The following is a 13,818-nucleotide window of genomic DNA, read 5'->3' on the forward strand; positions in this document are numbered from 1 at the left end:
TCCGCTTTTAAATCATCACTGCTCCTGCAGCGGGTGGGCTACGTCACGGTACCGTGCATTTGAGTTTGTCCAGATTAGCGGTTTTTCAGGGTGCGGTCTGGACTAGCGTTTTCATGTTTCTCAGCCCAAGGCCCCTCAGTCTGCCTGGCGTTGACGCTGCACTGCAGTGACCTCTGCACGGTGAGAGGCACCTCTATTCAGGTATGAAATAATAAGGGACTTGGGATTTTTTAATCAACTGTGAGATCATCCCAAGTTCACAGCCCAGGTCACCGGCTGGTTCAGCGCAATGTTTGGAGGCGTCTGTTTGCCTCACGGGGTTTCTGTGCCAGGAAACCTCTAGGTGGCCCAAGCGAGTTTTGCCACACTGGACACTAACAAGAAAAAAGAGGCATAAATCTAGAAAAGAGACAGGTAGAGACGGCTCAGAACCACAGTTCCCACCTTCAAGGTCGATCTGTCTGCTTCCCTGACCGTTCTTGAACTTGGGTGAGGACAGGAGCTTCCCGAGCTGTGTCTGTTGCCCTCCTTCTCCTCTTCCCCCTTCTCTCCGTCCCCAACACAAAGAGATGATTCTGAGGCAGCACAGGGTGGCTCCCCTGACAGATGTAGACCTAAAAAGGGGGGAGGCACATGGATATACACCTGAAGTTATAATGTCAGCCAACAGTCATTTCCTAGGAGTTGACCTGTGTCTTCACGACCAGCTCTGAACTCACAACCTCATCTCACACGGTGTATCTGGGAAATGGATTTACCGTGAAACAGTTCACATGGTCAAATAAAACGTCTCCACTTCTGATGAGGAAAGAAAATGGCAAAACCAATTCCCAAGGCAGAAAAAGCCCTTGATTACAGATATTTTAAAAGATATTTCATGTGAATCTTTTTCTCATCAAAGTCATGTTCCTGGGCCCATTGGTTAATTTTGGATCGGTTTGAATTCTCTGGCCATTCAACTGAGGGTCGAGGGTAGAAATTTTCCTATCATGTAGGATGCCTTAGTCTCCATCAGAGCGCTGACAGCAGGAGGGAGGTTGGTTTTTGTGTTGCTGTCGTTCTGTGGTGGTGTTTGTGACGTGGGGGGGGAGAGGGGTGACAAAGATATGGCCTTGACAGCATCCCCCAAACAGCGTCTCCCTTTCAGGGGAAGAGCTGCCCTTCTCTCATCCTTCATCGTTACTCTCTCCTCCATTTTGTCATATTGGCCTGGGATACAAGTCAGAAGGACCACAGAGTTTCAGTGGTCGTGAGACGAGATCAGAAAAACATTCTAGAAGAGCTGTGTCACCAGAGAAAAGCATTCAACCCACTTTTACATCTGCTTTTAGCTTGATTAACGCTACACATGCACAGAGTTTTTAAAAGTCAAGTATTTCTGCGCATTAAGAGAAACAGCCACACCTGCCCACCCACTCATCTTTTCCCACTTTGGATTCGTTTTGTATTTATCTCCTTCTCTCCTAAGAACAAGCGTGTAGCACCCCTTCCGGATTCCCTGTTTCCGGTTTGGAGGCTAGCCAATGACGTCATGAGGGGAGAGGAGGGTTTAGGACGAGCTCCCCCGTCCACCACCCTTATCACCTGCACCCCTGGGCACACCCCCTCCCCTCTCTCCTCTCTCCAGTCATATGCCTATGATGTCATAATTTTGTTTAGGATATCCAGTGTTCACGTCACTGTGTTCAGGAACGCGCTCTTCACCACCAAGCCAGGTACTGTGCTGTGATTACACTGCCTTTCTTGTCAGCACTGTTTTCCCTGGAGTTAATCATTATTTTGTCTTTTCCTTTGCTTACTTTGTTGTATGGACTTATTCCTAAAATCATCCTCCCACCTCCTTCCCAGTGGTCTTTTATTTCATTTATTAGGTTCCATTTCATCTCTCTCTCTCAAAACCTTCTGACCCGCTTCCAGTGGACCCCTGCTCCCTTGGTCCGATGGGGGCTGAGCCCGTGTGTCACCCCCATCCTAGCAATTTTCTTCGCCTCCTTGGTTCCTGGACACCCTCGCTGCTTTTTCCTGGGTTTACTCTCTTTGCATTCTTTCTCAATGCAAAACTTCCAGCAGCTTCATGAGAAAGGGTGAAATAAAATTGTTTAGGCTTTAATTGGCTACTTGTCTGGGTATAGCTGTCTGAATTTAAATTCATTTTCCTTCAGAATTGAAGATATGGCTCCACTGAGCTCTAGTTGTTGACAAGTCTGGAGCCAACATGATTTATGGTTCCCGACCCTTTGGAAGAAACCTTTTGGTTTGTCTCTCTGGAAACTCCTAAACTCTTGTGATGCCAGTGTCACCATGGTCCTGGGCCTATTTCCATTCATTGTCTGGACACTCGGTGGCCCTTTCAACCTGAACCACGTCGTTCCATTTTAGAAAAATATGTCATTTCTTTGATATATTTTTTTCCTTATGTTTTGTCTTTTCTCTTTTTTAGAACAGCTCTTCGCAGGTTATTGGACATCTTGATCTATTCCTCTAGTTTTCTTATCTTTTCTCTCCTATTTTCTAATTCTTTGTCTTTTTCATTTGGGAGAATTCTTTCAACTTTCTATTTCAACTCAGAGGTGTCCGTGTCTGCTATCATGTTTTTAAGTTCCAAGAGCCGACTCATTATTATTATTAATTATTATTATTCCTTCTTTATAGCATCATGGCTCCAACATCTTCCCTTCTCACGCAAGATTAATAATGATCTGTTGTCATTGTTATTGCTGAAGTTTGCTTCTTCCTATATTGTCTCTCTTTCTTCCAAGTTCCTTTGTTTCTGTATGTTTTTCTCTCTCTCTTTCCTACTAAAGACTTCCCTGAGATACCCGGCAATCTTAACTACCTGCTCATGTTTAGGAAATGGGCACTGAAAAACTGGTTAGAAACACTTTACAAACATAAAATGTCAATCGTGGACCTCCCTGCTGGGTTATCTGGTTGCCCTGTTGACGTGGGAAGGCCTGAAGTAATCCCCGTTAGGTCTTCCACACAGGCTGGTCGACTTCTGCCCAAGGAGTTCTCCGATCTCCTGCCTGGAAAGTGTAAGGCAGGTGCCAGCATCCTGCAGTCAGAATTGGGATTGAGAGCGGGGGCCTCAGTGTGTGGTGCCAACCTTTGGTTAAACCCTCTGTTTTCAGTACAGCCCCCCTGCTCCCCAGCATTTTGTAGGGTCTCCAGAGACTAAGCCCAGAGTATTATTTGGGAGCGAGAGCGAGGGACGTGCCCAGGCTCTGAGAAGCAGGGGTGGGGTGCAGATCAGGGGGTGTTGAATGCTGCTGATTCTTTCAACCAACGCTCCTGTTTTCAGCCCCACCTGGTACCATGGATTTCTGAATGCCTAGGGCTTGACCACTGTCAAACAAGGATTACGTTCACTTGGGTCTGCTAATCAGTGACCACTTAGCCTCTGCATTCCAGCCCCTACAACTGTGGCGCCATTTCTTCTCTGGTCATCTTGTCCCCTTGGGCCTGGGCATTCCAGACACATTCCTTCACTAATGTCTGGGAGGAAAGTGTAGGAAGTGTATGTGCTCTGTCCTCCACCTTGAACCCAAAAGAACAGACCTACGTCTTATACCCCCAGGGGTAGGTCACTAGATGATGGAGCACAGTAATCTTGAGCAAATCAACTTTAAAAATCCATCAACGTTGCGACAGTTTGGGGGAGGGAGCAATGATTTTTCCTTTAATACAAACAATCTTCACTTGAGGACCACGTTACTGAGATCACCTAAAGATGCAGCACCGGGGTCTTTGGTATTTCATTCATCCGCTCAACAGACATGTCCTGGGCTCCTTCGAGGAACCAGGTACCATGTTCAACCCTGAGGAACCGGAGGACAAGGCCAAGGTGCCCCGGCCCTCAGGAGCCTCCGTCCCGACGGGGAAGAGAAACAGAGGCAAGTAAGACAATTGAGGCTGTGACGGGGGTCATGAAAGCAATAAACAGCGGGGTACCCCAAAGAGGAACGATACACAGGAGGCTATGACAAAGATGCAATAAATAGGAGAGGGTAGAGTAAGAACACAAGTGACGGTAAACAGGGAATATTGGAGAGAGTAGCGGTCCCTGAAGGGCTTGCCTAGCTGAGGAAGGCATCTCTCAGAGGGTGACACCTGACACGAGACCTCCAGGATAAGAAAGAACCAGCCCTCAAAGGCCATTGCAGACGCAGGAGGAACAGAGGCAGGGGCCCTGCGGTGGGCCGGAGCTGGGGGTTATTAAGGCATCAGTGGAAGGCCGCGGCGGAAAGGCGGTGGGGAGCAGGGGGCAGAACGCAGCTGAGGGGCCGCCTAGGGCTCCGATCTTGGAGGGCGCGGGCAGCCCTGGGAAGGGGGTGAGATCCCATTCTTCATTCGTTGTGAAGAAGCCAGTGTTTCCAGCAAGAGGTCTGTCTATGTCTTCCAAAGAGGCACTTGGCTACTGTACGGAGACTGAAGAAGGAGAGAGGGGAATTGGATGGGAAAACCACGTACAAGGTTCCCAAAGTAGTCTAGGGGGCCAGGTGAGGTGACTTGCCTAGGGCAGTGGAAACAGAAATGGAGAAAATGGATGGATTTGAGATCCAGTTGCATCCTCACCTATGAAAAATCACCCAAAGAGCACAATGATGAAAAACAGTTCGAGAGCCCCAGAGTGTACCAAGCCCAAGCACCTCGCTCTAAGTGGATTAAGCTGTACTCCCACGGTGACAAAACCACCAGGCAATTCATTCAATTCAAAGAAGAAGTAAAACCAATTAGCACAGAGAAAATAATCAGATTGGCCAAGCATCTTCTCAGCAGGTCGTTTGGGTTTTTAACCTTAAAGAAAAGGCCATGCCGCCTTTGACCAAGAACTTCTGACTCATCCGAGAAAGCAAGGGAAGAAAATACATTGATTTAATTTGCCTGTGACCTAACAGTCTACAGAGAAAAGTGCGTTACCTTTAATCATTGTGAAAAATGCCCAAATAATGTCACGGAAGTGTGTTAAACGAATTGCAACTCTTGAAGAAGGAAAGCATCCTTGCTATTAGATGAATGGCCCTTTTCAAAAAGCCAGTAGGGCTCCAGTCAAGTGTTAAAGCACAGAACGGCGTATCCTCTTTATGTTTAGGCATCACTCTGTGAGTCATTTTGTCCAGCTTCAGAAATCACGGATTCCACCGTCCTATCGCAATCCTTGCGAATTACACCACCCTTACGCACTTACCAGGACCTTACTACAGAACCCATCCCTCATCACAGCTCTGTGTGCTGTTCTGCCCCCCACCCCAACTAAAGGCTGCTTTTTAAATAATTTCCCTCAGAAATAATTGCCAAACCACGTGGAGAGAGGAAGAGACTCCTTAGTGTTGTAGGAAATTTAAATTTAGCTATCTTGAAAAGGCGATCGGAAACTGTAAAATAATTAGAAGGAAAATGGAGTGAAGAAACAACACGATGAAACTTACAGTTTAACTGGTGACATCGCTAGTGTCAAGCCTCCTGCAGGCTGTCTCATTGTGAGGCCTTGTTAAAATGCTAATAGACATATTAACTCAAATATCATTATCTAAAAATGTAAGTAATTTGATGCCTTTTCATCAGTTGCCCCAGTATACCCCAAACCTCCATGAATTTGGAGTCCAAAGACGCTGAATTATAAGGAAGGGGTAAAAATCAGTCTATCACGTTGGCCTCATTAAGTAAGCTATAAGCATCGACACGGTCCCAGGGGTAATCTCCCAGACTACTAATTTATCTGAGATGAAACTGTTTACAAGCATCCTTGCCATCGAAGGATGCAAAATGTGCTAGCAATTAAAATTTGCAATTACTTAAGGAAAGCAGGGCAGGACTCTAAGAGGAATCACTATGTGGGCAGTTATTTGCTCATATTCCAAATACTAGTTGAGCCCCTTTGAGTCCATATTTTTTGAGCCCATTTATGAGCCCATATGACTGAGCCTAAACATTTGTTGAGCACTGACCACAGTCAATGCTCTGTGCCAGGAACTGTGCTGAACACCAGGCAATTTATTCAGTGACGGAGGCAGATACCCTCATGAAAATGACAGTCTAATGGGGGGAGAAATTCAGCCAGCAAATAATTACACCAAAAAAAAAAAAAAATCACTTACAAATAACAAATGCTGGAGAGGGTGTGGAGAACAGGGAACCCTCCTACACTGTTAGTGGGAATGTAAATTGGTGCAGCCACTATGGAGAACAATATGGAGGTTCCTCAGAAAACTAAAAACAGAGCTACCATGTGACCCAGCACTCCCACTCCTGGACATATATCCAGACAAAACTCTAATTCAGAAAGATACGTGCACCCCTATGTTCATAGTAGCACTATTCACAATAGCCAAGGTGTGGAAACAACCTAAATGTCCATTGACAGATGAATGGATAAAGAAGATGTGGTACACATGCACAATGGAATACTACTCAGCCATAAAAAAGGAATGAAATAACGCCATTTGCAGCAACACGGATGGACCTAGAGACTATCATACTAAGTGAAGTAAGTCAGACAAAGGTACATATCATCTATCACTTATATGTGGAATCTAAAATATGACAAATGAACTTGTCTACAAAACAGAAACAGACTCACAGACATAGAGGACAGACTTGTGGTTGCCAAAGGGAAGGGAGGGCTGGGGGAGGGCTGGACTGGGAGTTTGGGGTTAGCAGATGCAAACTATTATATATAGGATGGATAAACAACAAGATCCTACTGTATCACATGGGGAAGTATATTCAATATCCTATAACGAACCATAATGGAAAAGAATATGAAAAAAATAAAAAATAAAAGTCTAATCGGAAAAAAAAAATCACTAAGCATATGTAGCAAATGCTAGGAAGGAAAAAGCAGAGGGTGCAATGAGATGGTACAATGGGGCCCTGACCCCACCTGTATCCATGGAAATGAGTAAAACCATGCGTACTCTAAAACCGTTCCCACATGCCACCTGTTTGGCACTGGTTTTCCCTCTACCGAGTCTGAATCATTCATTTGAGTAATTATTCAACCGATATTTTTTAAGGCTCTATGGCACATCAGATATCAGACTAAAATGCATTGCAAGTAAATTCATTTGTTTCTGCAATCCTATTACAGTTTTTGTTTATAAGGCCTCTGAAGAAGAAAAAAGTACGGCTGAAAATGATGGAGGAAAGAAGCCTTATTCTTCTCAGGCAGGGGCTGGGGACATTCATTCCAATCAGAAACCGCTCGGAAGTGGGTGGACCGTAGGAGGCGGGCAGCAGCCACCCACATGAGTCCCACAGGCAGGGCGGGGCTTGAGAGAGAGCCAGGAAGATATACTTATCGAGCACAGCATCGGGTATTTCTGTGCTACCCTAATGCAGTCGTCGGAAAGTTTGCCTCTAAGTAATCACAAATGAATCTTTTATTTCAGAAACCACTCTCCTTCGTGGTTCTCATCTCTTTTCTATTCCTTTGATGAAAGGCAATCAAGACAAGAACTCTTCCCGCACAGAAATTCTTCACCCTAGACTATGTTTAGCGCAAAGTGGTGTTTAAAATCTTGCTTTAAGTTAAAAGGTGTATCCTGTCCAGACAACAAGAGAGTGACTTTAAAATACAGAGTGAAAATAGGATGATGAAATCACGCCAGGAAAAGAGATGATCAAAGAAATGCCATGTGAGAAGTTAAATGCCACGACTGAACGCAGCAGCCCGTCTCGTCTATGTATCGTTATTTTAAAAGTTTCCTATGGCTAGATGAAAATTGTCTACGAGGGTCCCTTCCTGGGGACCTAACTGACACACTCACAAAAGCTCCTCAGCTTGCCTCGAGATTTACACCTTGGAAGGAAGGAGAAATTACTCTGTTTCAGCAATTCTGGAGCTCTGTGACTTAACTAATAGCTTTAGGGAAAGAATTAATACTTCTCTATTAATTCTTATGAGAAAAGATGTAGGAAAGTCATTTGCTCCTGTCAGAGAAGGAGAGAGAAGGCAAAGGGGGAGAAAAGCCCTGGAGAGACCCCCTCCCCAGCCTTCCTGATTCTTCCTGATGCCCAGGAACATCTGAGTGGAACGCTTGTGAGAACAGAAGGGGAGAAGGGTGCTCGCCCGAGGCCCTAACTCACAAAAAGAAACCGTTGCAGAAAACCCAAGGGAACAAAGGCAATGTCTCCCTTTCTTCCAGGGACTTATTCAAGCCTCTTCATCCAGTATTTAGAAATTGTACCTTTTACGTGTGTGTAATTAGGTAAAGCTTTTACTTGAGAAACCACCTGGAACCACGGCCGTGTCTACACTTCTGTTCCGGAGATGAAAGGAAAGTGTTCTGACCACTTTCTCCACTCAGATATTTTCTCCCAATTCGGTGAATGGGGCTGGTTTGAAATATTTCCGTGACTTTAAAGCTTGGTTGTGTACCGAATTCAACAATATTCCTTCAGAAAGCGAGACAGAGGCCTACAGGATAGAGAGAAATAATGAAAGTGGCTCAGGAACCCTCTTGGAAAAGTTGATCTCAACATCTACCAAAGAAAATGGGATTTGTGGGTCTGTTTGAGCCAGTGGTTTTCAGCCGCAGGTGACATCCGGGGATTTTCCTGGACGTGCGGTACGCGGGATGGACCCACGGCCCACCCTGGATGAACCCAGCTGTGAAGGTCAATAGGGCCACGGCTGGGAAACCCTGGTTGAAACCAAGAATCACAAACTCAAAAGCTACAGGGCCAGACCAATAACAGAAACGAGGGCTTCTGCCTGGGGTGAGGGCTGTGGATGGAGAGGGAGGACAAGTCCAGCCTCCAAGGGCAAGGCTGCCCCTCAGCTCCCACCCACCAAGACCACCGAGGACCAAGCATCCAGTTTGCCAGAACTATCCATCTTCCAAGAGAAACCAGAAATCTGAGTTCCATGATTCCCTTTCAAACACTGATAACGAGTTAATTTTCAAACAACAGCGCCGTGCTAACCAACGTATCCGTGGCCTGAGTGCTGCCAAGAGAGGCCAGCGTGAGACCCTTTGTCCATGAAGAGGTTCACGGGCGCCCACGATGAAGGCAAGGCTTTAGACTCCGCGCAGGCTCTGCTCCTTTGCAGAAGCAGGGTTTCTTTTCAAAAATACTGTTAAAAAGATATTTATGGGAGAGTAACCCTGCTTTTGAAAAGTAATTTAGTAGTATCTTATAAAACGAAATTTATATAATTTATATAATTATATATAAATATATATATAATTTATATATATTATATAATTATAATTTATAATTATAAAACATGCATTGGTCCAGCAACTGCTCTTTGCGAAATGGAGCAAGAATATTTACTGCAGCGATAGCTGTGGTAGGAAAACCAATAGAAGCAGCAGAACATCCCTCGATACAGGAAGAGCTGAATAAATAAATTATGGTACAGCTATACTGTGGGATTTTGTGCCATTATTAAAATGACCTCTCTATCAATCTGTAATATATGCCTAGAGTTATATTAAGAAGAAAAGAGTTGTCAATGACTATGTATGGTATGCTCTATCTGTGTAAACAAAATAAAGTGTCCATCATGTACGTGATGGCACATCAGCCCAACTCTGGCAGCCTCGGGGGGCCATGAGGCTGGGGATTATCAAGTTTTCCTTGCAGACGTCAATGTTGCTTTCTTTATTGCAACAAGTATGGGATTGCTTTATTTGTTTGGAAAAAAAAAAATCAGAGGCAAATAATGACACTGGCTCTAAAATTCAGACTGAAAGTCAGGAAGAAAAGCCCCAGAGTGTGCAAGGCAAGTCATTTCGATCAGAGCCCACATCTGACAGAGGGAGATGGACCCTCACACCCTCATAACAAGAGTTTAGTTTCTCAGGCAGAGAAAAGGTTGAGAGACTCCAAAGGAAAAAAAAAATATATTTTCCCATCTCTAACCAAATCTGAAGTATTTCTGTTCCAGCCTCATTTTTTGTGTGAAATTTTGCCTATTCCGAGTAATCATTTTCCAATCTCTTTTTTCCAGAAACCACTTTTCTCTACGATTTAAATTTCTCTTTTCTTTCTCTGATGAAAGGCAATCAGTTTGAGAACACTTCATGTACTTACCATTTTCTCAAAAAATATATTTAGTGGGAAAGTATGCTTAAAATCTTTTGATAAGTTGAAACTTGAATCATCCTCAGACAATAAGAGAGTGTCTTAAAATAAAGAGAGGACAAGTTGTGGGGAAGAGAGAAAATGAAATAAAGAACAAAAAAAAAAAGAAAGAAAAAAGAAAAACCCAGCTAATATTATTTGAATTATTAAGTGCCAAAATTGAATCAAGAGAACCTACTTTAAGACATCATTACTTTCAAACTTTCTTAACTCTAAATGAAAATTGTAGCAGAAAAAAAGTTCAGGCTTTGGAATATAATTGATGTGTTTAGGCAATTGCCTCATCATTTCTTAAGATTTACACCCTGAGAAGGAGGTGTTATCCCTGTTTCAGCAATTCTGTAAGCAATATTACTTAACTAATGGCTTTAGGAAAAGAATATCTCCCCATTAAATCTGACAGGAAAAATAATGGTACGGAGCCATTAGCTCTAGTCAGAGGCGGAGAGGGAACTGGTGGGTGAGGGAACCCTGGAGTTCAGGCTGCCATTTTGTTTCTCTCAGGAAAACGTCTGGAGGTGATGTGTGACAAAGAGACCACGGCATGAGTGACATGAAGTAAACCTCCCCAGCCCCACCTCTCCCAGTTCACTCAACTAACAAAAGTTGAAAGGGTCAAAAAAACAAAACAAAACACAACAATTCACAGCTACTTAATTTCAGAGAATTACATCACCATCCTCCCATAATATTGAACTATTCTACCTTTTCAACAGGATTAGGTAAACCTTTTATCTCAGGAAGTACCTGTCAGAGACGTTCTCTTTACCTTTCTATTTTTTCAATGAAAGACAGATGCTTTGATAACGTCTGCCTCAGAGGAATTTTTCCTAAACTATGTTAATGAAAAAAAATCCAGTTAAAATATTTCAGTCCCTTAAAAGCTTAGGTGTGGACAGAAAATTCAAAAGAAGAGATTCTGGTGAGAAAGAAAGTAAATGAGACCAGGGGAAAGCATAGAAGTGGCTCCTTCACCCTGGAATTAAATATGGGTTTATTGTTAATGATTTAAGAAGCACAATTTTGCCTTGCTGAGGTAGTACACACGTAGGTGAAGAGAAGAAAATTAGGACATAATTATATAAGGATTGGTATTGTGGTAAATGCCACAAAGGAGATGGGTTATGAATCGTACCACAAGGACACCTAATCTGGCTTGAGAGGAAATGGCCAGCCTGAGGAATCATGAACATGTCACCTCACAAAACCATCCAAGGATTGGACTGAGTCTGCAGATTGCCTTGGGTAGTATAGTCATTTTAACAATATTGCTTCTTCCGATCCAAGAACACAGTGTATCTTTCCATTTGTTTGTGTTGTCTTCAATTTCTTTCTTCAGTGTCTTACAGTGTTCGGAGTACAGGTCTTTTTGCCTCCTTAGGTAGGTTTATTCCTAGGTATTTTATTCTTTCTGATGAGATGGTAAATTGGATTGTTTCCTTAATTTCTCTTTCTGATCTTTTGTTGTTAGTGTCTAGAAATGCGGCAGGTTTCTGTGAATTACTTTTGTATCCTGCAACTTTACCGAATCCATTGATGAGCTCTAGTAGTTTTCTGGTAGCATCTTCAGGATTTTCTATGTATAGTATCATGTCATCTGCAAACAGTGACAGTTTTACTTCTTTTCCAATTTGGATTCCTTTTATTTTTTTTCTCCTCTGATTGCTGTGGCCAGGACTTCCAATGCTATGTTGAATAAGAGTGGCGAGAGTGGACATCCTGGTCTTGTTCCTGACCTTAGAGGAAATGCTTTCAGCTTTTCGCCATTGAGTATGATGTTAGCTGTGGGTTTGCCATGTGTGACCTTTATTTTGTTGAGGTGCGTTCCCTCTATGCCCCCTTTCTGGAGAGGAATAGTATGAAACCTCAACTGGGTTCTTCAGAGAGAACATAGTTGAAGGACCCACCAGAGGGACAGAAAAACACATTTATCGAAATCTCACTACGTGCCAGAGTATTTCTTTCTCCTAATGCAATTTTCTAAGCAATCATATGTTTTATTTCAGAAACTACTCTTAGTGGTACTTACTTCTTTTCTTTGATGAAAGGCAATCAGTTTAAGATTTCCCTCTCAGAGATTTTTTTTTTTCCCCTGAAAGATGTAGCGTGGCAAGCCATGTTTAAAATCAATCCTGAAGTTAAAAGTTTGTTCCCACACCATAAGCATGTACCTAAAATTTAGAGAGCCACTCTGGGTATGAGGTGAAAGGGAAAAAATACAATTTCTGAAAATACCATTCGGAATCTATAATGCCCAGATCGAAATCGAGTATCTACCCTTTGGATTATGGTTTTCAATGTTTCTCATTACTAAATGAGTCTGTAAAAGACGGTCCATTTCTCGAAATATGATTGAGATATTTGAGAGAGCTCATTTGTCCTCAAGATTTGCATCCTTAAAAAGAAGAAATTGATCCATTTCAATGCTAATAGCTGGGAAGAAAGAGCTTCCCTTTTCTCTTTCACTGATCCTGATAAGAGGGGAGAATGGACTAATTTCCAACTAGAAACAGACAAGAAAGAAAATATTGGCATTGGCCTCCTCCATTTTGGTTATCCAATCACCTTAGGAAAGAAAACATTCTAAGTTCAGTCTCTGTGAAAAGATAAATGTTCGGGGAGAATCTAGCTCTTCCCTCAAGCCTAAACTGCAGGAAAACTTAATTAGACAAGAAAACCAGGAAAAAGAATGAGAGAACACTTTGCTGGTTTTGTAACATGTTTAGGTACTCTATCTCACATGGTACTTGGGTATTTCTTTTCTTTCTTCGGAGCACCTGCCACTATAGTTCTACCTTTTCTGAGGAAAGGCAAGTGTTTGGAAAGCTGAAAACTTTCTCCCACTCATATATTTCTCCTAAACAACATTAGTGAAGGAGTCAGGGTAAAATATTTCAATAATGTGAAATCCTGTACGCGCACAGAATTCGACAGCATTTCTTAAATACTATTGCAGAGCAAAGGGGACTGGGAGAAAGGGAAAAGAATAAAAGCAGCTCAAAGGACTCTGAAAACTTTTCAGACCAAAATTTACTCAAGAATGTATGCTTTCAGCCTGATTTTCTAAGTGGGGTTTTTCTTAATAATGAAAGAGACTCTACTGGGTGGACTCTGCCATAACTGAAGGACTTTCAACTTGGCTTCAGCTTTTCTTAAGATTTCCACCTCAAAAGAAAGAGTACCCCCGCGACTGCAATTCCGTAGCAATGCGACTCAATGAGTGTGTTTTGAGCAAAAGCCTCTACGTGGTTTCTACGGATGCTGGCAGAAAATAAAGGGGGACAGTCATGAGTTCTTTCAGCCAAAGTAGGAAATAAAATACCAAGGGTTGACTCTGCCCTGAGATGAAGAGGCTTGACTCCGAAGTGCATGTTACAAAGGGGAAAAGTGTAATAGCACGAAGAGACGGGCCCAATTCTTTCAGAATCCTATGAAGTCACTCTTTTGTCCTCCCAACCAGCTTTAGAAAGTCTACCTTTTATGATGGGAAACTTGAATTCAGGACTTTTTTTTTTTTTTTTACCTTCAGAAACTCTCTTAGACTCAGGGTCACACCCTTTATCTCCCCCTACCTTTAATCAGTCTGCTTAAAACACACTGGAAATGTAAAAGCTCAGTTACACAACCAAAAGCTTTCCTGGAAATACAGGTATAGGACTCCCAACGCAACATTAGGGAAAAAGAGAGGCTAAAAAAGAATACCGCCCCAGAAATAAATGTTAA

At 43.0% G+C, this 13,818-nt stretch overlaps 1 protein-coding gene across 3 annotated transcripts in view; it reads right to left on the reverse strand.

The window, feature by feature from the left end:
• ZNF831 (zinc finger protein 831) overlaps nt 1-13,818 on the reverse strand; it is a 123,420-nt gene that overhangs the window by 5,381 nt on the left and 104,221 nt on the right. For all 3 annotated transcript variants that reach the window (XM_067012648.1, XM_067012649.1, XM_067012650.1), the window contains one exon: nt 445-614. In XM_067012648.1, coding sequence (XP_066868749.1) covers nt 445-614 — 170 coding nt within the window. The remainder of the gene's footprint in view (nt 1-444; nt 615-13,818) is intronic.

Source organism: Kogia breviceps, chromosome 14 (genome assembly GCF_026419965.1).
Source record: "Kogia breviceps isolate mKogBre1 chromosome 14, mKogBre1 haplotype 1, whole genome shotgun sequence".
NCBI classification, from domain to species: domain Eukaryota; kingdom Metazoa; phylum Chordata; class Mammalia; order Artiodactyla; family Physeteridae; genus Kogia; species Kogia breviceps.